Source organism: Numenius arquata, chromosome 2 (assembly GCF_964106895.1).
Source record: "Numenius arquata chromosome 2, bNumArq3.hap1.1, whole genome shotgun sequence".
In the NCBI taxonomy this organism is placed as follows: Eukaryota; Metazoa; Chordata; class Aves; order Charadriiformes; family Scolopacidae; genus Numenius; species Numenius arquata.
In genome coordinates this window covers 107,391,637-107,418,367 of record NC_133577.1, presented here as the reverse complement: position 1 = coordinate 107,418,367, position 26,731 = coordinate 107,391,637, and the positions used below count along the sequence as shown (strand labels likewise).

At 40.2% G+C, this 26,731-nt stretch overlaps 1 protein-coding gene across 1 annotated transcript in view; it reads right to left on the bottom strand.

Annotated features, from left to right (window-relative positions):
* The window catches only part of PTPRZ1 (protein tyrosine phosphatase receptor type Z1), a 104,798-nt gene extending 78,573 nt beyond the window's left edge, over positions 1–26,225 (bottom strand). The window contains exons 1-2 of the mRNA XM_074167653.1: positions 26,180–26,225; positions 24,668–24,733 (exon numbers count right to left, since the gene is read on the bottom strand). Of these exons, the coding sequence (XP_074023754.1) occupies positions 24,668–24,733; positions 26,180–26,225 (112 nt within the window). The remainder of the gene's footprint in view (positions 1–24,667; positions 24,734–26,179) is intronic.
* Between the last annotated feature and the right edge of the window lie 506 nt (positions 26,226–26,731).

The following is a 26,731-nucleotide window of genomic DNA, read 5'->3' as shown; positions in this document are numbered from 1 at the left end:
TCATTTCTAGACATAAGGAAGTAGAAGAGGATTAGAAGAGTATGTCACTTTCTTTCCTGACACTGTTACCCAGGGATCAAATATGTAGGGTACTTTTTATCACCTGCAAATATAGTTTTTGTTTCATTTTACTAAGAAAACCACTCAAGGAGTGGAATCTAGCATACTTTATCACAGTTGGACAAATTTAAGGCACATTTCTTGGTCCACTTATCTATTTTAAGCAGGAAGTTACTATGGCAGGAGCAAGAGGAACACATGGTATTCCAGACACATTAACATCATCTAACCATCAAACCTCTCCCCAGTGCAGAGGAGCAATTATCTTCTGCCACAGAGTTACGCTATCATTCACATAAAGGGAATTAGCCAGTCCTAAGAGGGGACTGGATGCACACAAGTGACTTTATTACTAAGTAATCCACTTCTAGATTTGTGGAGGGCTTCTATATAAGTAGATTAAGTTTTAGTGAAATTTTATCTACTGCTGCTTCTCCTTTCATTTTCCCTCTTGGTGGAAAGTATCAATTTTATGCTTAGGACAAAATTTATGATACCCTAAGCATGTTATCTTGAAAAACACAATTACAACTACTTAATTACTCCAGAGTAAAATTTTCTGACAAGACTCTTCTCTGTTCAGTCTGCAAGGAATTGGACAGCCATAACTGAAAAAAAACAGGTCTGTAAACTGTTAGGACAAAACCTCCCCAATACATGCTTATTGTGCAGCTAACTGAAATGGAGTTAATCAAGCTCAAAACACCAAGCCATGTTAGAGTTCATGGGTTCTCAAATTTTCACCAGAAGCTCCCTAAATACTCTATTGCTACCTGTGCCCTGAGGCACTGTCAGTTTGACTAAGCTGAGCAACCAAAATCAAAGCCCATTTTGGATTCATGGAATAGTCATCCCTTGCCACAATCTCCCAAGGCTGGCAAGCACTTAGTGACACTGAGACTGCGCAGCCAACAGCATCAAGATGAAAGCAAAGCCCCACAGCTGCACCTCCTGCCATTCAAGAACATTCAAGTGCACGCTCATTTTAATATAATACCCCAGCAGCTGCAGCCAGGCAGTATATTTGGGAGAACATGAGTTAAATACCCTCCTCAGCCAAAAAAAAAAAATTATTCACGATCCATATTTTGCATTTCCGATGGCAAGGCCTAAGAATATTGAAAAGGGAAGGAGAACAAGTCATAGAATCATAGAATTGCGTAGGTTGGAAGGGACCTCACCCTGCCAGTGACATGGGGAACCTAAAAATTCAAGAATCATTGGGCCATCAGAAGATAAGGAGGAGGGAAGGCTGATTTTGTAGCCAGCAGCTGGAGCATTCAGCAGGAAAAGGATGACACAAATGGGCTGAGACAGGCACCTTTCTGCTAACTGGTGGATTTTGGGGCAAGTAACTCCCGCTTGTGTTGGTTAGGTGCCTAATGTAGGTGCCTAACCTTGAACTGTGAACTTAAGAGAAGATATATGGTCTGTACAATTCCTCACCCATCAGCTCTTTTATAATGGGACATGCTAAACCTTTGTGCACTTCAGAAGACTACACAGCAAATTACTGCAAAATAACTACCACATTCCAAATTTGCACCTTAGATTATTCCACATGTAGCTTCCACTGGCACACATAAACCCTAAATCATAGTCGAATTCTTCTATGGTATTTGTCTGGTGTTCTGGTTCTCACTCGAATTAGGCCTCAGTCCCACAACCAGAACCATGTGGGCAGCCAGCTATTTGGTCACAGAATGTACTGATCGCCATAAAACACTTTGTATATTCCTAGTCTGTTGATATAAATAGATCATATTTCTGTGGCAAATCAAACCCCACTATTATTAAAGCAATTAGAGCAAGTAATTGTTATAAATAATTAAATATAATAAATTTCTAGTGGTTTTATATTTGCTATTCCAGTACAATGGCTAATGTATGCAACATGGCATTTACCACCAAATAGCACTGCATGCATTAAGAGATTTCTGACACAGTTCCATGACTATTCAATCATAAAATCATACAATCATAGAATGCCAGGTGGGAAGGGACCTCAAGGATCATCTGGTCCAACCTTTCTTGGCAAAAGCACGGTCTAGACAAGATGGCCCAGCACCCTGTCCAGCTGAATCTTAAAAGTGTCCAGTGTTGTAGAATTTGCCACTTCCCTCAGAGATTATTCCAATGGCTGATTGTTCTCATTTTGAAAAATTTTTCTCTTGTGACCAAAGTCACAAGACCAAAGTCTATATCAAATTATGATATCTAGTTTTTATATTGTTAAAAAAGAAATTCAGATTGCATATTAAAAAATAACAATCAGGAAAATCAGAAAAGAAAACCTCACCTAGTTTATGCAAAGTATAAACTAACCACTTACTGGTTTAAAACATTTTTTTTTTTTTTTCTGGAAGAACTTCCCTTGTGCTTACCAAGTGCACTCTACACCACAGTGTATGTGTCATGGTCTCCCAGGGCTCTCATTCTTTGAGGACCTGTGTATGACTTCTTCCTAACCAGGGCAACTGTGGATGACTAACGTAGGCATTGATTGCAATTGGGTTGAAAAGTGTGGCAAAAGATTATGATGGTTAAAGAGCAGATACAAGGCCAGAGTTTCTAGCTAAGGCTTATTGCACAGGCAAGGCATACGAAAGCCCAAGTACTGAATCTATATCTCTTGGTATAGCTTTGAAGATAAGAAAAGATTAGTCTCACTCCTGAATGACTTGCATGACATTTACACAGAGATTTCACTCTGAAGGGGCTGATCAAAAAACTCTGTGGGTGAATTATATGACTCTTCTGCATCAATTCTAAAACAGGGAATAACATATGAGATTAGAAAAGGGTGGGAGCTTGGGGGTGGGAAAGCAAGGCAAAAGCACTATGTAAATGAAAGTTTCTGAGAAAATGCAGAGACAGCTTCTTGCATATGTAATTGTGAACTCTTTTTTTTAATAATTTCTCTCTGCTGTAGGCAGCAACAACCTTTCCCTTCATGAGAATCAGCTTTATCTTGGAATAATACCCAGAATCTCTTGTTTCCAGTACAGCCTACCTCCCTGTGGGGAAACATCTAATCTAGAAGACTCAGTGAGTGGAGTTTCCATGGAATTGTTTCTGCAAAGAAAAGATGTTTTGGACTTCACAGCAAATACTGCCAGTCTATGACTGTGAGTCACAGGAGATCTGCTGAAAACGAGGTTTTTTTCTGTACTGCCGCTTTACTTTCCTAATCACAGAATCACAGAATCACAGAATCTTCATGGTTGGAAGGGACCTTTGAGATCATCAAGTCCAACCAAAAAAAAAAAAAACCCAACCACCCACCCGCAACCACACACCACCCCACCCACAAACAGACGCAAACCAACAATCTCGGGCACTAGAGCATGCCCTGAAGTGCCATGTCTACACGTTTCTTAAATACCTCCAGGGATGGCGACTCTACCACCTCCCTGGGCAGGCTGTTCCAGTGCCTGACCACTCTCTCAGTAAAGTCATTCTTCCTAATATCTAATCTAAACCTCCCTGGCCGCAACTTCAGACCATTTCCTCTGGTCCTGGCATTATTCACTTGGGAGAAGAGGCCAACGCCCACACCTCTACAACCTCCTTTCAGGTACTTGTAGAGGGCAATGAGGTCCCCCCTCAGCCTCCTCTGCTCCAAACTAAACATGCCCAGTTCCCTCAGCCTCTCCTCATACGACTTGTTCTCTAGACCCCTCACCAGCTTGGTGGCTCTCCTCTGGACATGCTCCAGCAGCTCAATGTCCTTCCTGTAGTGAGGGGCCCAGAACTGAACACAGCACTTGAGGGGAGGCCTCACCAGGGCTGAGTACAGAGGGACCATCACTTCCCTACTCCTGCTGGCCACGCTATTCCTGATACAGGCCAGGATGCCCTTGGCCTTCTTGGCCACCTGGGCACACTGCTGGCTCATGTTAAGCCAGCTGTCCACCAACACCCCCAGGTCCTTTTCTGCTGGGCACCTTTCCAGCCACTCTTCCACAAGCCTGTAGCATTGCCTGGGGTTGTTGTGACCGAAATGCAGGACCCCGCACTTGGCCTTATTGAACCTCATCCCATTGGCCTTGGCCCATTAATCCAAACTGTCCAGATCCCTCTGTAGAGCCTTTCGACCCTCAAGCAGATCAACACTCCCACCTAGCTTGGTGTCATCTGCAAACTTCCTGAGGGTGCACTCAATCCCCTTATCTAGATCATCAATAAAGATATTAAACAAGACTGGCCCCAAAACTGAGCCCTGAGGGACACCACTGGTGACCGGCTGCCAACTGGATTTCACCCCATTAATCACAACTCTCTGGGCACGGCCATCCAGCCAGTTTTTTACCCAGTGAAGAGTACACTTGTCTATGCCATGATTCGCCAGCTTCTCCAGGAGAACGCTGTGGGGGATGGTGTCAAAGGCCTTACCAAAGTCCAGGTAGACAACGTCCACAGCCTTCCCCGCATTGAGAAGGCAGGTCACATGGTCATAGAAAGAGATCAAGTTTGTTAAGCAGGACCTCCCTTTCGTAAACCCATGCTGGCTGGCCCTGATCCCTTGGCTGCCCTGCACGTGCCTTGAGAGCTCACTCAAGATGATCCTCTCCACGATCTTTCCCGGTACCAAGGTCAGGCTGACAGGCTGTCACACTGCAGTTCTGATAAACAATTCCTTGACTGGTAGCTAGACTGGACTTCAAAACTCTTAATCTGTGGAGGCTTGCCATACAAACTTGTGCTGAGACTCACGCTTGTCATCTCATAGCTTGCCATGTTCTTGTATCTCCTTCTTTCTCCAGTTTAGTAATGAACTGTCTTTTGTGTGAGACCCTTACTGAGAATCACAGAACCACAGAATGGTTGAGGGTGGAAGGGACCTCTGGAGGTCATTGTCTGACCCTCCCGCTCAAAGGTCATCTACAGCCAGTTGCCCAGGACCATGTTTAGACAGCTTTTGAATATCTCCAAGGATGGAGACTCCACAACTTCCTAGCCAGCCTGTGCCAGTGCTTAGTCACCCTCAGAGGTAAAAATTGTTTTTTTATGTTCAGAGGGGGCCTCCTGTGTTTCAGTTTGTGCCCATTGCCTTCACTGGACTCTCTCCAATATCTCCATGTCTCTCTTGTAGTGCGGAGCCCAGAACAGTACTCCAGGTGTGGCCTCACCAGGGCTGAGTAAAGGGAAAGGATCACCTCCCTCAACCTGCTGGCAACACTCCTCCTAATGCAGCCCATGTTACCATTAACCTGTTTTTTGCTATAAGGGAAAGTCCACCATGAGTCCCAGGTCCTTTTCCGCAACGCTTCTTTCCAGCTGGTTGCCCCCAGCATGTACTGATGCCTGGGTCTGGTCCTCCCCAGGTGCAGGTCTTTGCACTTTCCTTTGTGGAACTTCATGATGTTCCTGTCAGACCATTTCTCCAGGCTGCCGAGGTCCCTCAGCACTCCTCCCAGTTTTATATCACCAGCAAACTGGCCGAGGGTACACTTGGCCCCATCATCCAGAACACTGATGAATATATATAGTAATAGTTGTTTCCCATCGTGCTGGACCTTGCAAAGAAACAATAATATGGACTTGTAAAGCCAAGACAGAAAGAAAACTTCTTCACCTGCATAAGCTATACAGGAGCTTAGAGCTCTTGGGGCATTGCAAGCGTTCTGCATGGACACCCTGGGCACCTCATCTCATTTATGGGATCCACAAAACCTGGGGATGAGTTGTGCATACTATTCCACAGGTTGGAAAATTATACTCCATGACCACAATGGCAACATCAGTAAGTGGAGCCTGAAGAGCACTCTCCTTGCCAGCCTCTGTGCTGTCAACCTGCAACATTAGCACCAACCCACCGAAGCAGAATACTGATGGACACTGTGAGGGACTCATGATACTAACACTCAGTCTCACATTAAGGAGGGATTTTGTTGACAATTGTGTCCTTGTGTCACTTCTTAGCTGAGCAGAATTTAATTAAAACACATTTCCTGAGAACATTTGATCACTGTTCAAATAATCCCCAGCTTGCAGCCACAGAGTACTAAGGGAGCTTTACTCCCTGCCCTTGCACGCTCTGCACTCCTGTGCCATTTGACTTGACTGCAGCTGTATATCTGCATAAACTCACCCCTTCGGGTTAGGTATGACAAGTCCCTGTTCCATAATAAGTAGAGCCCATTGAAAGACTGTAAAGTATGACCTTGCCTTTAATTTGGTACATAATTTAATTTGGTATTAGGACAAACTCTTAGTTGCATAAAATAAATATTACCATTACACATACCACAATAGTTCCCTTGTTAATGTTGCTGTTGTTGATTGCTAAAAATTTGGCAGTTGCATTTCTCCAGATGTGCTACTTAAATAGCCATTTAGGACAGAGAATTTCTGTCCTCTCTGCCTTATACAATTTTATAGTTCTCATCCATATACATACTGGGCATTTGATGGAGCATAAATATGTAAGATCTTACTCTATTTTAATGGGGTTTGAAACCAAAATGTTTCTTTACAAATATTGCAGGAAACAAAGTGACATCAACAGTATAGTGCTGTCTTCTTTGTATCTGGCCAGGACTGAAATGGTGGTAGCTGGCATTGAAAACAAATTTGCCAATTTTCAGCTGTGTTGGCCTAATGAGTGCTTAACGGATACCTTATGAAGCAGCTAAAGAAAGGAACAACTTGCATTCAAGAAGGGCGATTAGTGTTGTGGGTTCCCGTGAAGCATTAACTTGACAGCCACGCATAAGTCAACAGCATTTTTGTTCTCTCCCCTCCACTGGGGGTATTGCTTCAAAGAGGGTCATCGGTGTGCAAGTCTGGCATCTACTTACATTGTTTAAAAATCTTACAAGACCCCCATTAGAATAATAGGTCCTGACATATATTTCCTAATTTGCTGTATGATATAACTACTGTGGACATCTGTAATCATACTCCAACTGCTGCTTTAGAAAGAGGTTTTTAAAAAATTGCTCCATTGATCTGAGATGTAATCTGCATCTGTGATGGTATAAACAATATGTCCTGTGGGATGACAGCATTAATATTTTATTAATAACTCCTTGCACAGCCTCCTACATGAGCTGTGGAATATAAAAACAACCTGCATTGAAGCAGAGGATGAAAAATAAGAGGTGGATATATAAATAACCTTTAAGAAATATTTAGCCATTTCAGCATTCCATAAGCTGCATTTCTGCTTAAGATTTTGGCTTTCAAACTGCAGGTCTGCTGCCCTGCCTAGTGTTTAAAGGATGCTCGCTGCCAACTTGAAACCTGGTCAGTTATTTTCAAGAAAATCAGATTACTCAGTTTGAGGGATCACAATTGTCAGCCTTTGAGGTTTGACAATCACATTGCCTATTTTTAAAGGATGTTTTTCTCCTGAGCATCCACACGCCACAGTTTCTCTCAAACAAAAAGAGGAAACTGAGAGGGAAAATGCACTGAAGTTTTTGGCCATCCCTCTGTGGCAGCGCACAGGCTTAATGTAATACAGCTAGTGCAATTGGTGAAATACGCTATGCAGCTGAAGATGAAAGGACTTGCAGGGGGGAGATCCAGTGTCCATAAATTAAGTGCTTCTCTCTCTTCACTGACTATATTGAAGGCGGGCACCTTTCAAAGGGCAGTCCAATCTGTCCAGTTCAATTGGTTCTCTCTTAATGGTAATGGGGGTGATGGTCGCAAATAATATACCAGCTGGCTCTGCACCAGTGGTTAGAGCACTGGCCAAGGAAGCAGTGACTGGAATTCTTGGGTTTATTCTGCCTGAAGGAGTCATGCCAGGACATTAGGAAAATGCTTAACCAGTAAAAAAGAGCAGTCCTGTCCTTTCCAAAAAGGCTGGGCTGCTGTGGCCTCTGGACAGCAAGGGACCTTGGCTCTCACAGTGACGAGAAGCCTGATTTTCACCTTGTGGTTACAGCATTTAGTGGAGAGGGAAGGAGGGCAAGGGCACAGCCTGAAGTCTGGTCTCTCCTTCTAGGTCTGGTTTTTGCCTGTTATTCAGGGACAATCTAATTTGAGAGGTGGGGAAGCTGCATCTGGAACCTCAATTCCAGTGAGCTGTGCTAATTTGCAGGAAAATTGCACCATACTGCAGGAAGAAGAAAGGAGCTGTAGGAGGTTAGATAGAGTAGTTACAGTACATGTAGGAGCCTGCAACTTTGGAGACTGTAAGCTGCAAACTTTGGAGAGTGTAAGATGAAGAGTGCAAATAGGTAAAAAGAAATTTGAATGTATTTCAAAAGGGCGTTATAATGGGAAAGTATTGTTTGATGGTACATTTCATTTCACTTTAACTAATTAATAGCAGTGGGTGCTTCCTTTGAAAACAAAAATCCCCAACAAGAGATACTTGAGCCTGATGAACATGATGTGATGCACTTACGTAGAGACAGACAGCCCTGCTCCTCATCTGCACCAGCACTTCCGTGCTCCGCTTCCAGAAAATAACTAATGATTTCTGACATCTAGAATAGTCTCTTCATGGGTTACAGAAAGACGTCAGAGGGAAGAAGGAAGATGTTTGGGAAGTGACAGAGACATTTTTTTTCCTTATTGCATCTCTGTCTTTAAATCAGCCGAGTGTATAAGCCTGTAAATTGCAGTGCCTTCAGTTCCCAGTAACCTCAAGGGACTGCTTAGCTAGAATCAGGTCCTAAATGTGTGTATTATTATATCTTAGGTTAAAAGAAAATCTACTTAAGTGTACTCCTATAATGTGCCAATTTATTATAAAAGCACACACAAAACATACAATTATGTGATTGCTCTGGGCTGTTGAGCAAACAGAAAGTGGTTTATGTTTTAAAGTACATATATGAAAGGGTGATGAGGATATGCAGGTGCAAGCATGACCTTTAACAAAGTGATTCAACGTTTTTTTTCTAGATCTGCTATTGTTGGGTTGGTTTTGTTTGTAACTATTCAATCTCTAGGCATATATTCTGGTGCCGTTTTGCAGTATCATTATGACACACAAAAGAAACCTAACATTATCCTCCCAGGAACACGGATTCATCATACACCACGGTGCAGTCACCTCTGGGAATTTTATAAGGAATTCATCATCTAGGCATAAAGGAAAAAAATATGACATGGAGGAAACTGATTCATCAAGGACAAATGTGTGAGCACCAATGATGCACTGTGCGGCTTGAAGGAAGCTGTGGAGGTGTTCTGAGACAGCGTGCTGGCAAAAGCTGATTTCTCATATTATCACGTTAAGGTAAAACGTGAATGCTAGGACAGATACAGAGCGTCCACTAGAAGCCATTAGCTGGGAGAAGAGGTGATGCTGTGTGGCTGCATTGCTGTAGCAGGACTGCTAAAGGCTTGATGAAACAACAGGCTCTGCTGTGTGCTCTGCCCACAAATACAGAGGAGGCTAAAAACAGTACAAATACAGAATATCTGACCCTGAGGCTGCTCTATCAGTAAAGTCGGCAGGTTCCAGCTGCTGACAGTCCAGCTGCTGACAGTCCAGCACGAGAAAGAAAGCGCTGCCTCAGAGCTCAGAGCCCTACTATAAAGAGTTTTTCCCTCAGACAGGATCAATGACCATGCATGACTGCAGGCTTGCAGTAGTCCGAGAGACAGAAAATGAAATCAATTTAATCTCAAATTGTCTGCAATAAAGGTCCAAATAAAAGCAAACACTTTTTAATGTCCATGCAAAGCAAATGAGTTTGGGTTTCAAAATGTGATCCGAAAGCTTTGGAGAAGTAAGTGATTGATAAAACCCACAAAAAGTTATGAACTTTGACATGAAATTTTCCATGTCAAATTCGAGTTGTAGGTACAAATCAGACAAGCCCTAGAAACAAGTCTGGCTGGCTAAAGAAGTTACTGCTGTCACACAGAAGTTTCTGCCCCATTGGATATTACTGCATTTCCATTCAAAATAATTGCAGTAGTTTCTCTGGGTGTCCTTATAAAAACCGCATTTTTGTCCGGAATACTCCCTGCAGTTCTTCCTCCCACAGTCTCAAACAGTCAAAGATGGGGAAATGACCTAGCACAGAAAATTATTTTCTTAGACAAGTGGTTGACGATTTGATGACTAACAAATTAGTAAAGGGCTGAAAATGTGGGCAACTTCAGGAATGGTTGGTAGTATAGAATGCAACATATACTACTATAGCATGCTGTTTCAAAGATTAGATAGGGTCTTAAATTGCCCCAAAGCATCACAGATGTGTAAGATTGAAAGGTCATCTGGGTCCTTTCCTTCATTACAGGACCAAGTATAATTAGACTATCCCTCACTAATGCTTGTCTTCCCCATTTTTTTGAGAGAGTTTCAATGAAAGAGATTCCACAGCCTTCCTAAGCAACCTGAGCTTTGCTATTCTCATAGTTAGTTTTTCCTAATACTGCACCTAGACCTTCTCTTCTGCAAATTAAACTAATTCATCCTTGTCACTTCAGTGGAATGGAGAGAAACTGATCACTTTATAACAAGTTTTAAACAGTTGAAGACTGTTATCATACTCCCTTTTCTATACTAACTTATTTCCTTCAATTTTTTCCAAGGAGTTTGGGCTTGCTTAGACTCCCGTCATTCTTTTTGCTTCTTGTCTGGGCCTCCTCTCAATTTGTCACTGTCTTTTCTACAAGTGTGCAGCCCAAGGATGAATACAGAAGTACAGCTGAGACCTTCCTAGTGACAAGTAGAGCAGAATAATTGCCTCCCATGCCTTATACATCATTCCTGTTAATTCACCTCAAAATGCATGTGTTTTGCAACAACAGCTTATTGTTAATTCAGATGCAATTATAGCTAACTGTCATATAGCCACCTAACCAGACAGTTCCCATTTTGCATCTACAGGTTTGATTTCCTTTCCCCATTGCAGTATTTCATGCTTACTGTTACCTAGTATTGATAAATTCTATTTGATTGATTTCAGAACATTTCTCCAATTCATCAAGCTCATTTTGAATTCTGATTATTTCACCCAAAATTCTTGCAACTACCAGCATTGTCTCCTCCATGAATGTGCAAATGCCCTCTCTTTCCTCTTCATCCGAGATATTAGTGATAATATTGAAGAATATCATATCTAGGAAGAAGCTTTGTTGGATATATCTTGATAGGCTCTAAAAAATTACTTTATGTTTTCATATTACCATTAATGTTGTAAAAGTCTCCATCATTCTTAGTTGTGCAGAGAAAGCTACACTTGCGTGTACTGATTTGGATTTGGTACTACCATAGATTGAAACAATAGCTCTGGAAAGTGTAAACTGAGCCATTCATCTTAGTGAGATATTAAATATGAAGCTTCAGGACAATTAAATGTCAGCATTAATTTTCACTGATGATCAACTTTGTAGAATCAAGCTAATATGCTTGTAATTTCTCTTATAATGTAAAATAATGAGGGGTCTGCACAGGGACAGCTGATTGCCATTGGGTATTATAGAGTGATTCCTCACCTAATTGCCAAACACTCCTAGTTTTGCTGTAATATTTTTTCCCATCATTTAATAATTTTTACACACTGAAAGTAGAATAAATATTCACAAAGCATTTCTGAGTATTTTTGCTACCCACCCCATCACTGCTAAAATCCATACATTTACATTTTATTTAGATAGATACTCCATTGTTAATGTGATCTAAATTGGTCATAACTATAAGGTAGGACTGATTCAAAGTCCAATTTTAAGTTAAGGGATATCTTTTCACTGATTTCAGCTGGCTTTAGTTCAGGCTGCTAGACTAAAGTTTGAAATTTTAATATAGGCAATTAGTTGCGGTTGTAAAATTTATTACTTACACAGCAATAATTAAAATGTTATTTAGGTAGAAATTTATCTGTGGGTGATAGCATAATAAAGCTGCTAAATGGGTATTTAATATTCATACAAGCATTTATTTTAAGAGTATAAATCATTGCGATTAAATGATGCTTGAACAGGAAATAAACTTTCAACATAAGCAATATTTTGCCTAGGATACAGAACACTTTATGAGCCAACTTCCTTATATTGACTCATGCTTATAAAGTCAATGGAGTTAAAGTGAGGAAGAATTTGTCTCTGGAATATGAATGAGGACACAGACAGTTGTTTAGCTGGTATCCAAGTTCAGATATCCTGGGAGACAGAAAGAAAGAAAGAAAGAAGGAAGGAAGGAAGGAAGGAAGGAAGGAAGGAAGGAAGGAAGGAAGGAAGGGAAGTCTGAAAAACTGGAAATTGTGTAATTGTGCTGAATAGATCAGTAAATACCCCAAATTGTTACCACAGTATTTAACAAATCAGTACTTTCACTTGTTTAGTAAACACGAGAGAGGGAGGAAAATAGTAAGCAGCAGTAAACGGAAGGTACTACCCCGTGTGTCTGCAGGAAACTGGAGTTTCTCAGTTTTGCTAATTCCGCCTACTGATGACATGACGTGTGAAATCATGCCATCACAAGGGGTCCAGTGCAGCATATGGGAAAAACAGCTGACCTTGAGAACTGAGGTAGTAAAAATGGCATGAAATTCAACAATACAGTTTGTAAAATGACACATTTAGAGACTACTAGTGGGAGTTTTTGTTACTAATGGGAATCTCACCATAGGAAAAACATGGGGGAGGAGGAGAATCAGACTATGTCTGACAGGCTCAGAGGACTGTAAACAGACAGTATGATGGAAAAGCAAGTGCGTTCTGAAGACAACCAAGCAACTCCTAGTAAAGACAGGAAAGTATTAAAATCTCTGCACAAAGTCCTTGGGACAGTTCATCTGGGATAAGTGCATGAGATGTTGGTCACCCAGCACACCCTTGTCTTGAAGACAAAAGAATTACTGAAAACAATTGTTTGAAAAAGACACGTTGAAGACAACAGAATTTTAGCTGAAGCATGGGTGAGCAGAAAAAGCTAGTGCAGTGATCAAAAGGGGACAAAAGACTAGACTATTTTGGTTTAATTTAAAAAGCAAACAGGAGAGGTATATCAGTGCAGGTAATTATTGGCAACAGAAAAAAACTCTCCAAAAAACAAACAAACCAACCGATTCTATGAGAAGAACCAGGTGATCTCAATGGTCCGCTAATACAGCTTGGAAATCTAGACAAGGTTTAAAAGTCAAGAGTGAGTTTCTGAGAAAATCTTTCAGTGGAACTATGAAGCAAAATATCACAACTACTTTTAAAACACAGTTTGATTAATTTTATGCAAGAGTTAGATGTCACGATTGCCTGTAACGACGGAGTGTTGGAGTTGGGGAGTCCATATCTGGTCCCCATACGAAAAACCTGAACAGTTGAATGAAAGGAACTTAATCACACTGGAAAATTCTACTGATGTCATCCACAAGGGCTAAAGCTGAGCAACTGAGAGAAGAATATTTTGTTTCTATGAAACATTTATGAAGGAGAGAGACCAAAGTACACTGTAGTTCAGAGCTCTTCTCTGTATGATCACTGAATCTGATGCAATGTGTTTCCAGTCTACCTACCTGTTTGCTGAAGAGAATACGACCAACTTAACCTGAAACAAGTGACTGGAACAGAAATTACTGGTAGCTTACCATTTGGGACAAAGGCATTTATTCATGTTTGTGTTTGAAATCTGTTTACAAAGTGAATGATATATTTTAGAGACAACAATATGACTCAGTTGCATGGGATTTCAAAGTTGGTTTTTAAATCTGTCAGCATTTTAAAAAGGATTTTGCTATTTCAGCTACAAAATCTATCTACAGGTTGCTAGCTATAAACCTGAGGTTCGAAAAATAATGTTTTCCAATGGCTGGATGCAGGATGTACTTTATTTGTATTGACTTTCACACCAGGAAAAGCTTTTTTGCTAATAACAATGTTTTAGATTGAATAATAAATTATAAGGAAATTAAAAACACCTTCAAATCTTTTTATTGAAGGTAGTTAATGAATACAGCACTGTAAATCTCACTGGTCTTCATCAGCATTTATATTTAGGTACCGACCTGTTGAGCTGGCAAGCTCACCAGTAGGTTTATATATGTAACTTGAAACACATCTATAGATGCACCAACACTCTCACAGATGGAGAGACAAAGAGAATATTCTTAATTGATTGATGGTGTTTGTGGTACCAAATTGGGCCCAATCTTCTACAGGATATGCACCAAGAAGCCCCTTTTTGTTATGTTCTATTTAACTGTGATACAGCAGGTACGTGCCTTCCCTCATCGTATGTTCCTATAAAATGTGCAGTGGGAGCGCTGGCATCTGTGAACCCTTGCAGGCATGCCAGCTGAACGCACCATGGTAACCAGGCTGGAGGGTGACCCTGACATTTAGGAAAAGGCAGCTGGGAGAGGCTGCAAAATAGTCAAGGAAACACTCAGCCGGCTCTTTCTCCATTAGTTACTTGGGAGGAGAAATGAGTTTCTCCTGGAAACACAGGAAATAAAGTGACAAACTGACAGTTACTTCAAGCAGCCATTAATGAATGTCAGGGAGAAGTAGGCAACAAACACTATACAATCATTCGATGGTGGGAAGAAGAATAATTTTATAACGCAAAAGGAAAACAAGTTGTGGCTGCACAATAAGAGAGGAAATAAGCCAATATGACAAAAAGCGTCAAATGGAAAGGGTAGGAAGATTTCTCTAGAGAAAGGGATGAAATGAGAAGGCATCCACAGCTTCTCTAGACAAAACAAATGATTTCAAAGGGAACTTCAGATGTGTGATCAAGCCACTGCAACAGATTATCATCAGTTCCTTTTACGCAGAGGAGAACGAGTACTGATCTCATTTTGATCAGATACACATGGTACGGTCACATTAGGACTGGCAGGTGTACTCTTCTTGGTGCTTAAATGTCTTGGTAAAGATTAGTTACAGTAATGTACTGAATCTTTTTGAAGCAGGTACTTACAGCTGAAGAAAATGAATGGTTGCATTATTTAAAGAATGTGCCCCGTCCCCAAGAAAACATGTTATATATTTTCTATTGCCTGTTAGTGCTGGTCACCTTTGATCTGTTCTGGATACTCTGAAAGCAGGTGAAATACAGATTAAAGAGGTAATATGCCAGCATTCCTATTCAGAGAGCTCTGTTCACACATATCCAGCCCTACTGTAAAGCTAGCTTTCATGAGGACACATTTGAATAATAATAAAAAATCCTTGCTTGTAATTTTTCACTGACTAGTGGTCCAGCTATAAATATTTGCTTTCCTGAAAACTGACAGAAAAAATATAGCTGAAAAAGAAAAGAGATTGATCATACTGTATGGCATATATGCAAAGTGGTCAGAACTTGTACAAGCAGGCAGAAAATCCACTCTAGTCTGTAACAGGAGAAAATAATTTATGAACCATTGACCCAGTATTTCTAAATATTCCAGCAACAGTATTTTTTTTTAGTTTTTTGCTTTCAGTTATTCAGGCAGGGTAATGCAAGGTGGGCTTTTTGTTGTTGTTGTTGTGTGCTTGGTTTTCCCATTAACTTTGTAAAAATAATTGTCAGTCAATGACCATGCACCCAAGCCCTGAACGGACTCCTTATACAGTGAGGGAAATACCAGAAGTTTGCAAATAAGTTTCCAAGTCCTTATGCGTAAATGATTCTCCTTTTTCTTCTCCAGCATTCAACACATTGTCCGTCTCTTTACTTTTCCATTTTTAACATGTTCATTTTCTTAACTGCCTTTTAAAAATGTCTCTGGTTAACACAGTTTTCACCAGATACAGCTTACTGACAGAGAAGGCACCGACAGAGAAACACCACATTCAGAGGGAAAACAGCTTAGCTCTTAAATGCAGCATCTATGATAAATAATGGAAGAAGACAGTCAATTGTTTCTGTGGCTCCTAAAATAGGATCAATGCCACGCAATATCAGATCAAGCCACAGTTTAATTTCTCATAAAGAAAGCTCTTGGAAGGGAGCAGAAAGAGGCTGCCACAGGACGACTACGGAGTTTGTTGCAAGCGCAAATGCTGAAGCCTAGCAGGAAGTAGCTAAGTGTGTACGCAGCTAGATGCCCTGACCTGGCTTTTCACAAAAAGGACTTTGTACACCTTTCACAGATGAAAAAGATGCTCAGAATTGAACTTCTGCAATCCTGGCAACCAAATAATGGAATAAACAGTTCAGCTGATAAATCTAGTGGATGCACAGTGCCACAGCCACTTTCCCGTGGACTGCTGCAAATTAAGAGTTACAGACTTTGACAGCTTTCAGCAGGACTTTCTCCATGAGACAGGGTGACTTTGAATGTGGAAGACTGGTTTTGTATGCACAACAATTGTAGAAAAAAGGCAAAAGGAAGAAAGGCTGTAAATTCAAGGACAAGTACAGGGGCACAGAGCCTTAATTTGGAACCATATACTTTCTTTAGGATATAAGTAGCTTTTGGACATGTCTGCTACTTCTTCAGGGTGGTGTGGAAAGCTTGCTACCCTAGTAGAGAAACAGGGCAGAGACTTCTTTGGGGAAAACTTTCTAGAATGGATCTCCCCATTGGAAATAATAAGCTGCGTAACTCTCCTGTACGTATCAGCTCTCTTGGAACTGTGCTAATGTGCCAGTCATGATACTACATATAAGCCTACTGTACATAAATAAATGCCACATACCACCCCTCAGAAACTCTGAACAGAAAGTATTCTGTGTACAAATAAAAATTATTTCTGTCCCTTGCTAATTCACCCTCTTTGTCATGAATTACTACCACTTAGAGCAATCCTGCAGACAGAACCAGCTGTTGCTGACACCTGCACAACGTCCTGGCCTTTGCAACAGTGAGCAGGCGGAAAGAACTGCAACAACCTAGCTAATGCTTCATAAGAGAGCACGGGGTCCAGCCACCAAAGCAGAAGCTTATTTTTACCTCTGAAATGAGAAGGTGACATTCTTTACCCATGGCAGGGGCAGACCTATGAAACTGGAAGCACCATTTCTGCAAGTTAATTTTAGAAAGATCGGGATTTTTCAGAGATTTAGGGTGGTTTTTTTCAGCCAATGCTGATTCACCTAAAATAAAACTGCTGATGGGTTTCCCTTGTTTCTCAAAAGTTTTGAAAAAATTATTATTTTGTGGGAAAAAAGTTGTATTATAACACTTGAAAATAAAAATCCAATGTACAGCATGAAAATATGATTCATTTACAGTAATTTGCAGTCACTTATCATTCAAAATTTAGAAATTGAAATTGTATGTGCCACCCCTCCTAGTTACTGCTTAACTAAGTCAAGGGCACTTCTAAAATACCAAGCACACATCCCTCACTGAGTTTGCGGTGGTTGTGGCTCCAGGGGCACCTGAGTCTACATGAGAGCTTTCTGCTGTCAAAGAGGGAGGCCACACTCCTCCTGCCCCCTCCCTCTTAGGATCCTTCCTCTTACCCATTCATCTTCCTTCTCTCTGTGCCCCTAGCCATGCAGAATTGTCTAACCATGCTTTTTGGAGGACTGCCTTAATCCTTATTGACCCATGGAAAAACTATGTAGAAAGATTTGTTTCTGTTGACTTAATGAGTACAGCAAGGTCGTGAATGGCTTCAAATTTGTGAGTACATTGCACAGAACTAGTTATTGCCCTTATTCCAGTACATTAGCAAATTGTGCATACTTGAAATGAAAGGGATTTGAATACACTAGGAAAAAACCCAAAACCTGTTATAAATACAGCAGGAATAGCCTTTGAGTAAAAATGTTCACAAGAAAGTCCTAAACAAATAGGCTGTAGCAGGTGAGTAAAGCAAGGCCTTCTGTAAACGTAAGCAATAGGAGAATTATTTGCTGGGCTCTAAACTTCACAAATCCGTAAATCTTACCGATACAGGAGTGATGATGATCTCAAAGTAATCATCTGTGCATTTTGTAGGCAAGTAGTTCTCAAGAACATATCCTTCCCACTGCAGCACAGATTGAATGCACTTGTAAATGAGAAATCATTCAGCAGTATGTACTGGAAGGTACTTTTATGACTGTTTTGAAGGGCAAAGAGGCTTAACCAGAGGCTGCAGTCTACTGTGAGTCTGTTCTTTTCATTTTACTTTGGTGTATTCCCAAAGACAGCACTCCTAAAAACGTTTTTAATTTCCAAACACATTTACTTAATGGATAGTCTCTACGTCTTTCTGACCCCTGGCCAGAACTTATCAAAACAGCAGTGCCACACTATGCAAATACCTCATGCTTTGATTTCTACACTTCAGAAACCAGCCCTCCTGTGTTTGAATGATCTAGCTGATGCTCAGAATGAGATGCTGCGCAGTTTCTGAAAATGACCCAGCTGTTTTCTTTGGTTATAGCATGCGGAAGGAACAGTCCTTATCAGAGCTCCTTATGAGGAAATTCTGGCAAACAGATCACTTAAATCTTTGTGACAGAAAAATGCTCTGATTTTACCAGTGAGGTGCCAAATATGAATAACAACATGTGGTTCTTCATACCTGTCCTACAAGCATCCAGATCTGAAAGGTCCTTGAATATAGGGTCCAATTCTCTTACCTACCCTCCAAAAAAAAATCCCCTTGTAGCAGTTTTTCACTCAGTTTATCCTACAAATATTGACTGAATTAAAGCTAAACAAATTGGGCCTTGCTGCTAGTAGCCTTCTACTGCTCAAAGATCAGCTCTCCTGACTGAAAAGAAAGGATGTTTGAAACAGACTTTTCTAAATCATATCACTTCATACGAATTCAAAAGTCTGATCATAAATATACTGAATACATATCTTATTTGTGTTGAATAACATGCTTTGTGTTGTTGATTCAGTACACTGAGGTATCTTAAAAGGGATTTCTCTATGGCTAGCGATGCCAGCATGTAGCTTCCCGCTTGAGGACACCTTGTCTCTTTGATGTGAACAGATGCCTAACACTGTAATTTCTGTTGCTGAATCATCAGCCTTCCCTAAATCATAATAATGTCATAGGCTTTTTAATTAATGAACCTGTGAATTTGATGAAAAAACACTGGAACCATGAGTGACTGATCTGGGGGATGTAAATATGTGTAATGAGCTACCATGCAAAAAAAAGGCATGACAGTCTCTGAAGCATAAGGTCTACTAAAAAAGAAGACCCTCTGCAGAGCTATTTTTATATGAGTTAATAAAAGAATACAGGTTATTTCGAATTCTTATGCTGCAACCTTTACAGAAGGAACCCACAGGGCCCAAGAGTATATAGGCTTTTCTTTATTACCCACAACAGATACAGCACATCAGTCATTATTATACTTGGTGACTACAAAACACAAAGTGATTTATTTCACAGGAGGTGATAAAAAGACCAGATCTTCTCACAAAATTATGCTGATACTGCCACGGTAGCTAGCTAGCAAGAAAAAATGAGAACTTAATTTGGTATGCATCATCTCCCCAGAGCATGGTTTTATCCATCCAGTGAAGGCAGGAGGTTTCATCAGCTTTTGGCCATGGCTCTCTTGGAGATGTTTCAACTTGGTCTGCTAGAACTGTCTATTAAATCAGTTCAGCAAGCAGCTCCTGGATCCCACCTTCAGCAGGCTCCTGCTGGTGCCTCACGCTCTCCCACACAGCACACTTCTCGGGTTTTGGCTAGCAAAATGTCTCCTCTGTCATACTCCACCTTGGTCTGCAATGGATAAGACTCAGACCCTACGCCTCTACCCTCCAGCTCCCTTTGCCCTGCTCCTCGAGCTGTCTCATAAGGAGTGTGCATGGGTGTCCTTACTCACACAGTGAAGAAGCACAGCTTCTTCTCCACTGCAGCTGCAGAGCAGAAAGCAGCGCCTACACGCCTGGCCTTGTCCATCCTCCCAGCAGACGGCTGCTGAATACGGAGACAGGGTGAGGATGAGGAGAGAACCTGAAACTTTCCAGTTTACCACAGGATCAAACCGTTGGGTAACAGAAGCAGGAGATGTTTCACAAAAAAAAAGCATAATTAGCTAGCAGTGTCAAAATAATTTTTTTTGAGTCACAGCTGAGATAGTGAAGATCCTTGCTCACTTTTCAGGCTGAGCAAAAAGTAAAATACTCCTGTATATTACTATGGTTATAAGCAACAACCAACTTTCCCATAAACTTTATGATCAGTGACTTTGCAGTCGAACCTCCTCAGTATTCAAAAATGACAGAACAACATTTGAAATTAAAACATTAGATCTTATTTGGGCAAGAAAGAGAACTACATCTTCTCAGTACCACTGAAAATAAGGCCATTTTCATTTCTGAGCCAAACTACAGGCATCAACATTTGAAGCCACCAGTGCAAATTTCCAGGACTCGGGGTGGCAAAAACAGCCTTTCAACTGACAACTAAGGTTTTGTCTGTGTAGTGATATTAATGGGGAATGATAAACTAGGGGCATATCTCCAGGGGGCGTTGAATCAGACATAGAATGATAACAATTTTAAGCTTAACAAGATTAGTTCAATGTTCAACATGGGAGAAAAACCACCAAGATATTACGTTTAGCCATTCTTATTGTGGAAAGTATTGGTGCAAGGGCCAGAAGCGCATCATCAACCTACTGCCAATTTTTACTACTGAGATACACCAGATATTAAAAATTATCTGAAAAGATCATGATTAATTATCCTGATAGACAATGGGTTGTGTGTGAGTCAGCAGCATGCCCTTGCAGCCAGCAAGACCAAGAAAGTACAGGGCTGCATGAAGAATTCATACTCCAGTTTCGGCTTCCTACCCAACCCAGTACGAGACAGATATTCACAAACTAAGGGCCACTGAGATGATCAGGCAGTTGGAGCACTTCACATGTGAGGAGAGGCTGAGGCACCTAAGTTTGCTGAGGCTGGAGAAGACAGGAGAACTTAGGTGAAGTCTGGTGATATGTAAAGGCAATCTACAGAGCAGTGCACAGGGAAAGGGCAAGAGGCAATGGTCTCAAGTTGGAATAAGAGAAATTGCAGTTGGGTAAACAAAAAAAATGACAGTGGAACACACTGCCCAGGGTGCAGCATCTCCTTCCTTGGAAATTTTCAAAACTCTGCTGGACAAGGTCTGAACAACCTGCTTTGGCTTTGAAGTTCATTCTGCTCTGAGCAGGGGGTTGGGCCAGATGATCTCCAAGAGTCCTTTCAAACCTCAATTATTCTGTGATTCTGTGATTCATGAATCTTCCCCCACAAAGAAAAGTGAAATATGATTCACATTCTGCTTGCAAACAACAAAATAGTTCTTTGAATACCTAGAGACCCAAGATTTTATTCTAAACTCTTTGCTCAGGATCAGTTGCCAGGATTTATAAGGCAATTGTGTATTGGTGTATATCACAAAACGAATGGCAGCACAAGCTGAACTTAAAACCCCTGAATGATGAGACAAGGACCACTGAACTGGCTGTGCTATTCATCTACATAGTAAATTCAATTTTTAAAAACCCTCAGCTTTTGTAATTCCTGGAAGGCTGTTCAGAATTTCTTGCAGAATGCTTAGCAGAATTCAGGTCTGTTTTTTTTGTCCTCTAAACCACATAACTTGTTTGTTGTGAACAAGAACCTGAATCCCAAGAGTACAAACCCAACAAAAAGAAATTTCACTGGAAAAAAATAAATCTTTTTTGTGGTGTCATTTGGTAATTCTACATGTGAACATTCAGGCTTGGAGTTTTCATGGACTAGTATCAACAAGGTGTGTTAAAAAACAAAACAAAACAGAAAACAGCATTGTATCATTCCTTCTGTCAAAAACAATGCAGATAAACAAAGTGTCATTAGCAGTTAATCTTTCACCTGTATGATAGAGAAATAACTGAAGTTCACATTGCTTGCTTTATCGTTTGAAATAATATGAGATTGCCTAACCTTAGTGGTACAGCTAAATAACGTCTAAATGATCTTTGGTCATCAGTTAGTATGTAACTGATTTGAGGACATGAACTTTCTCAGTAGACTTGTTTTTTTCTACAACAAAAATTGTTGGCTTCACTTTTGGTACATGACATAATTTGAAAATATTCATGTTGTTAAAAAATTTTTATTTTTAGCACTGTTTTAATGAAAAATACAATGAAAGGTTGTTAAAATGAAGTAATTTTACTAATGAACTAGCTTCAAGAACCACTTATTCCTGAAAAAATTGGATGCATCTGTAACGTGCACTTGCACTTTCCACTTCTTTAACACTGTATTTGCTTATGCAAAGTCAGGACACAAAAAACCTAAATTCATGCTTGCAAATGCAGGATTTGTCTATGGCTTAAAGCAGGGCCCTTAGAAGTACTACAAAATGTTTCCAGTAACATTTATGCTTTCATTAGACATTTACCTGAGAGTTAAAATGTGATGATGAGTCACATAAATGACAGTAGACGAAATTGCTTTATTATGAAACTTTACCTTCAGAAATGGCATGATTTCAGCAGGCAAGACTCAAGCTATTTCTCTAGCTCCATTTTACTTTCATCTCACAGCACCATCCCAGTAAAGGAGTGTATTGACCCACTGTGGCTAACGTATCTGAAATTTCTTATTTGATATAGAGAATGACATCTGCTCAAATTCATATGAGTTTACCAAACCAGGTAGATTTTTCTTAATTGTGGTGGATTAACTCCATGCCTGCAGGATCCCAGGGCCCACTCATAACTTCACTGGCACACGCAGGCTAATTTTTCAGGTCTTTCAGTGAGTGGGTTGTAAGACAGAAGAATATATCTGGTATCTGAGGAAACGATGAACTAGCAAAGCATAGGTCATCTATTCAGGAATGTGCTTGTTGGTCTATGCCTCAAAACAGTAAGTCTGAGCTAGGTATAGTAGTTAAACAGACAGTACTCGATATCACTTGCCCAGGAATAAAATTATGCAATTAAAATAAATAAACACACACTTATAAATAAATGAAATCAAAATCAATATGCTTCAGCCTCCAGACTTTGGGCCTCCAACACACAATGTTAAAATTTGTAATTTTTCTTCACATTCAGGAAGACTGTAGTTTTTTAAAAGAAAGCTGAATTCTTGTATTCCCTTCATGCCATGAACCAACTACCCGGAATTTCAGACCACACAGCTCACTCCCAACACCGAGTACATGATTTACATACAGCCCCCCAAAAAAGCTTTGAAAAACCATGTATGGCCATGCCTGGAGCTGGCTGTATTATGAATGTGGGGATACATTGAGCCCGTGCGGCCGAGGGCCTGGGAAGATGGTGGGACCAGTGGCAGGGGGCTGTAGGGACAGGGGACTGCAGGGGCAGGAGGCTGCAGGGACAGGGGGATGCAGGGTCACCCCATACACCTGACTATATAGGTATGAACAGGGAGAAAGTCTTTGCCAACCACAGAGTCACTACGGCAAGGCACATGAAGTGAGGTGACTATGTGAAGGTATCTCACATGTTAAGGGAGAGAACCAGCAGGTCTGAATCCTCAGGCTTGTGGAGTCTGTGCTGTTTTGCCATCCAAAATACCCACTAAATATGACCTGCAGCTGCTACAGCTGCTACAGCAGCTGCACAGCTCTACGGGTGCTCTGTGCAGGCTGGGGAAGGGCTCTATCCTCCAATATCCTATGGAAAACCCATTTGCTATTCTTTAAACTCATAAATTGCCCTCTGGTCACCTGTAATCCTGGAGGCTTATCCCTGCATTCCCCTAACTGCAATATTAAAAAAATGGTTGGTTTTTGAACATGAAATATTGTATTGATTGCTCTTATGCTTGGATTTTGCAGTACAATGTGTGTAAGTGGGAGTTTTCATTATAAATCTCATTTTGAAGGGTTTATGACTAGCCTGTTTCAATTCTCTCTGGGCTCCAAACTTGTTAGATATGTTTTAACCTGAAAGACAAAAAATGTCTCAGAAATGAGAAAGAGAGTGAGAGAAAGAAAAAGAATGGTGTAACTTTCTTTTACTACAGGAACATATTTTAAACCTAATGTATGAAACACTGAAATTTGACAGTCCTTATTTCTCTTCATAAATTGGTGGGTTTTGAAACAGTAACTTCAATCATTAAAAATGTAAGAGTCTACGCACATCCTCAGGAAGTCACTTCTTACATTCTGGGTAAAACACACCTAACATTTAGGACAAAATTACCTTTTCAATATTACTGAAAGTGGCTTGGTTTTAACAGAAGAATCTAGGAGGCAAATTGTGAATTTTCCATAGTCTTTCTGTGATGAGGAAAAGGTTGTGCAGAATTTAAGGGTATACCTTTCTTACTTACGCAAATGAGAGAGCCCACATGACTGATTTTTCAGCAGAATTGGGGTGGGAGGTGGAAAGGATGCTCAGGTGCTTAGAAGCAAAGTGCAGAAGTTCACAGGCAGTATATGGATATGTTCTTACCCACATAACATGCTCTGCCTTTTTTCAGCCCTTCTTGTTTGCTTTTCAAACATGCCAGAACAGTAATATTCAGATGATAAACAAGTACATAACAATTTATTGGCCCAGCACTCATTAGGTAAGTCATGTCTCAGGTTTAAGGCTTTAAAGATGAGAATTTTCTCTTTCCAAAAGTAACAGATGTAAGAAATGAAAATAGTCTCTCCTGTTGTAACATTCCTGCAATTTTTCAGACTTCATTTCCTACATTTTTACTTTAGAAATTGTTTAGGCATATGGAAAGTGGTATATAGACATAACAGGCTCCTGAAATTATAACAATGAACATGAAAATATCATAGCGACATAAATACTTCAATACATAGTTTTCCTTACCTGTATATGACCAATCAATCTCTTCAATCAATTTCCGCTGTTGCCTATAGTATCCGTACACCAAATCTGCAAAATAGCAATGAATTTACAATATAAAAACCAGAAACTTAACAGGAACATCAAGTGTAGATGACCCACTCCCCTCCAACAAGATAATCACTGTTTTAATTACTGATGAATTATTTACTTTGTCCTTATCTGGGACCTCAAATGGTAAGTATTGGTTATACAGAATATAAATACCATCAACATTGTAGCATATAAAGGACACAAAGCAAACAGAAATGCTTTTCAGTTTGTCTGAATGTAATTTGTTACTCAATTTTTAACTCTTAGCTTAAGACTTTACATATGTATACTGGTAGGACTAATGGTTTATTCTCCCCAAACTTAATTCCACCCAGTTTTCTTTCTTTATGTTCACATTATGCCTATTTTCTTTTTCTTCCCTTCCCCCCCCCCTTTTTTTTTTAATTTTTCATCACAACCATGCTTTCTCTTTTGAGATTAATACAACTCCCCCTTGAAGAAACAATCTTCTCTGATGTTTTTTAGAAAGAACCAATCTAGATTACTTGGAAGTCAATGTGAATTAAACTTTCACTTCAGTGTGGTCAGGTCCTTAAAAATTTTATCTAGCTTTGTACTAGTGATCCCATTTAAAGATAGTGAACAAAATATTCTAAAATGTCATTTTACTGTGTACTATTATCAGCAATATTATAGCTAAAGTATGTGAAGCTGCCTGTATCTCCACAAACTTTATGGAGAGAGAATGCTAGATATTAGATACTTTTTAATGACATTATATTTCTCTAGAGAGATCTAACTGTATAAATACTCATTGATTTATTATGACTACTGAATAACCTTCACCATTATCCTTTTTATGCCAATACAACTCTAGCAACACTACTGATATGTGCAAACAGATGACTATGTACCCTAATACTTATTAATATACGTAAATTGCAGATATAGGTTTTTTGAGACTGCCATTTCGAGAGTCGTAATGTTAACTAGCTTCATTAAATACTGTTCTAGAGAAGCACAATATAACCTATTTAAGAAATAATTGCATATAAGCACGCTGAGCACACATATGGATTTCTCTTCCTTGAAAAACTGCCATAGAATTCTGCCTGCATTCTGCAATAAATACAACATAATGAAACAGTTTCATAGCATGCATTTCTTTTTCTTTAATGCAGAAAAGTATGTAGTGCTGATTACAGGATGTTAAATCATAATTGCTATTTGCAGGGTTAGAAATGTTCTGTGTCTTACAATGACTTTCTGCTACCTATCTGAAGTCCATACTTCTTAATTACTTCATCAGGAATTCTGCCTCCTCCATGAAATTGCAATTGCCCTAAAATGTTTTTCTCTTCCCTTTCTCCCTCCTCACCAAAAAACCTCTCTTGCAACACTTCGTAACATTCACTCATGACTAAGATTTTAACAAAAAGATCAAACCTTACATGTAAGTAATGGCACTGAAAAGGGATTTACATGCACCAGCATTGTCTTTGGACCACATTTTCAAGTCAATGTGCATTGTTCCTGCTTCTTTAATTAATTATGTAAAAGAAAGCTGTTTAAGTTCTGATTCACAGGTGTTAGTTGCTGTCTCCAGTTTCCTCTTTTATCCATTGTCCTCCTAATTGTTACTTCAAACAATTAGTTGAACATTCATATGCTAACTAAGCAGGGTTTGGGCGTGAGAGCGTCCCACCACTTTTTAAATTCCACATGGAGGTCTGATGGACAAGGAGTGATGGCTTCAATGAGCAAGAAAAAAAGGGGCAAGGTTCACTTTTTTGGTGCATTACACCAAAATAGACCCACTAAATCTTACGGAAAGTCTTTATAAATGCCAGGAGACGTCTGGAGTTCATACACCTTCTTCCCTCTGCTATTCACCTATTGTGCTCCCACAGCCCCTTCACAGCACACTCACAGCCATGCGCCTTCCCACATCTGCAGGGGTTTTCAGTGGTTTTGATCTTGCCTCTTTCCACTACAAATATGTGGCAAAACTGGGGAGGGGAAGGAAAGCAAATT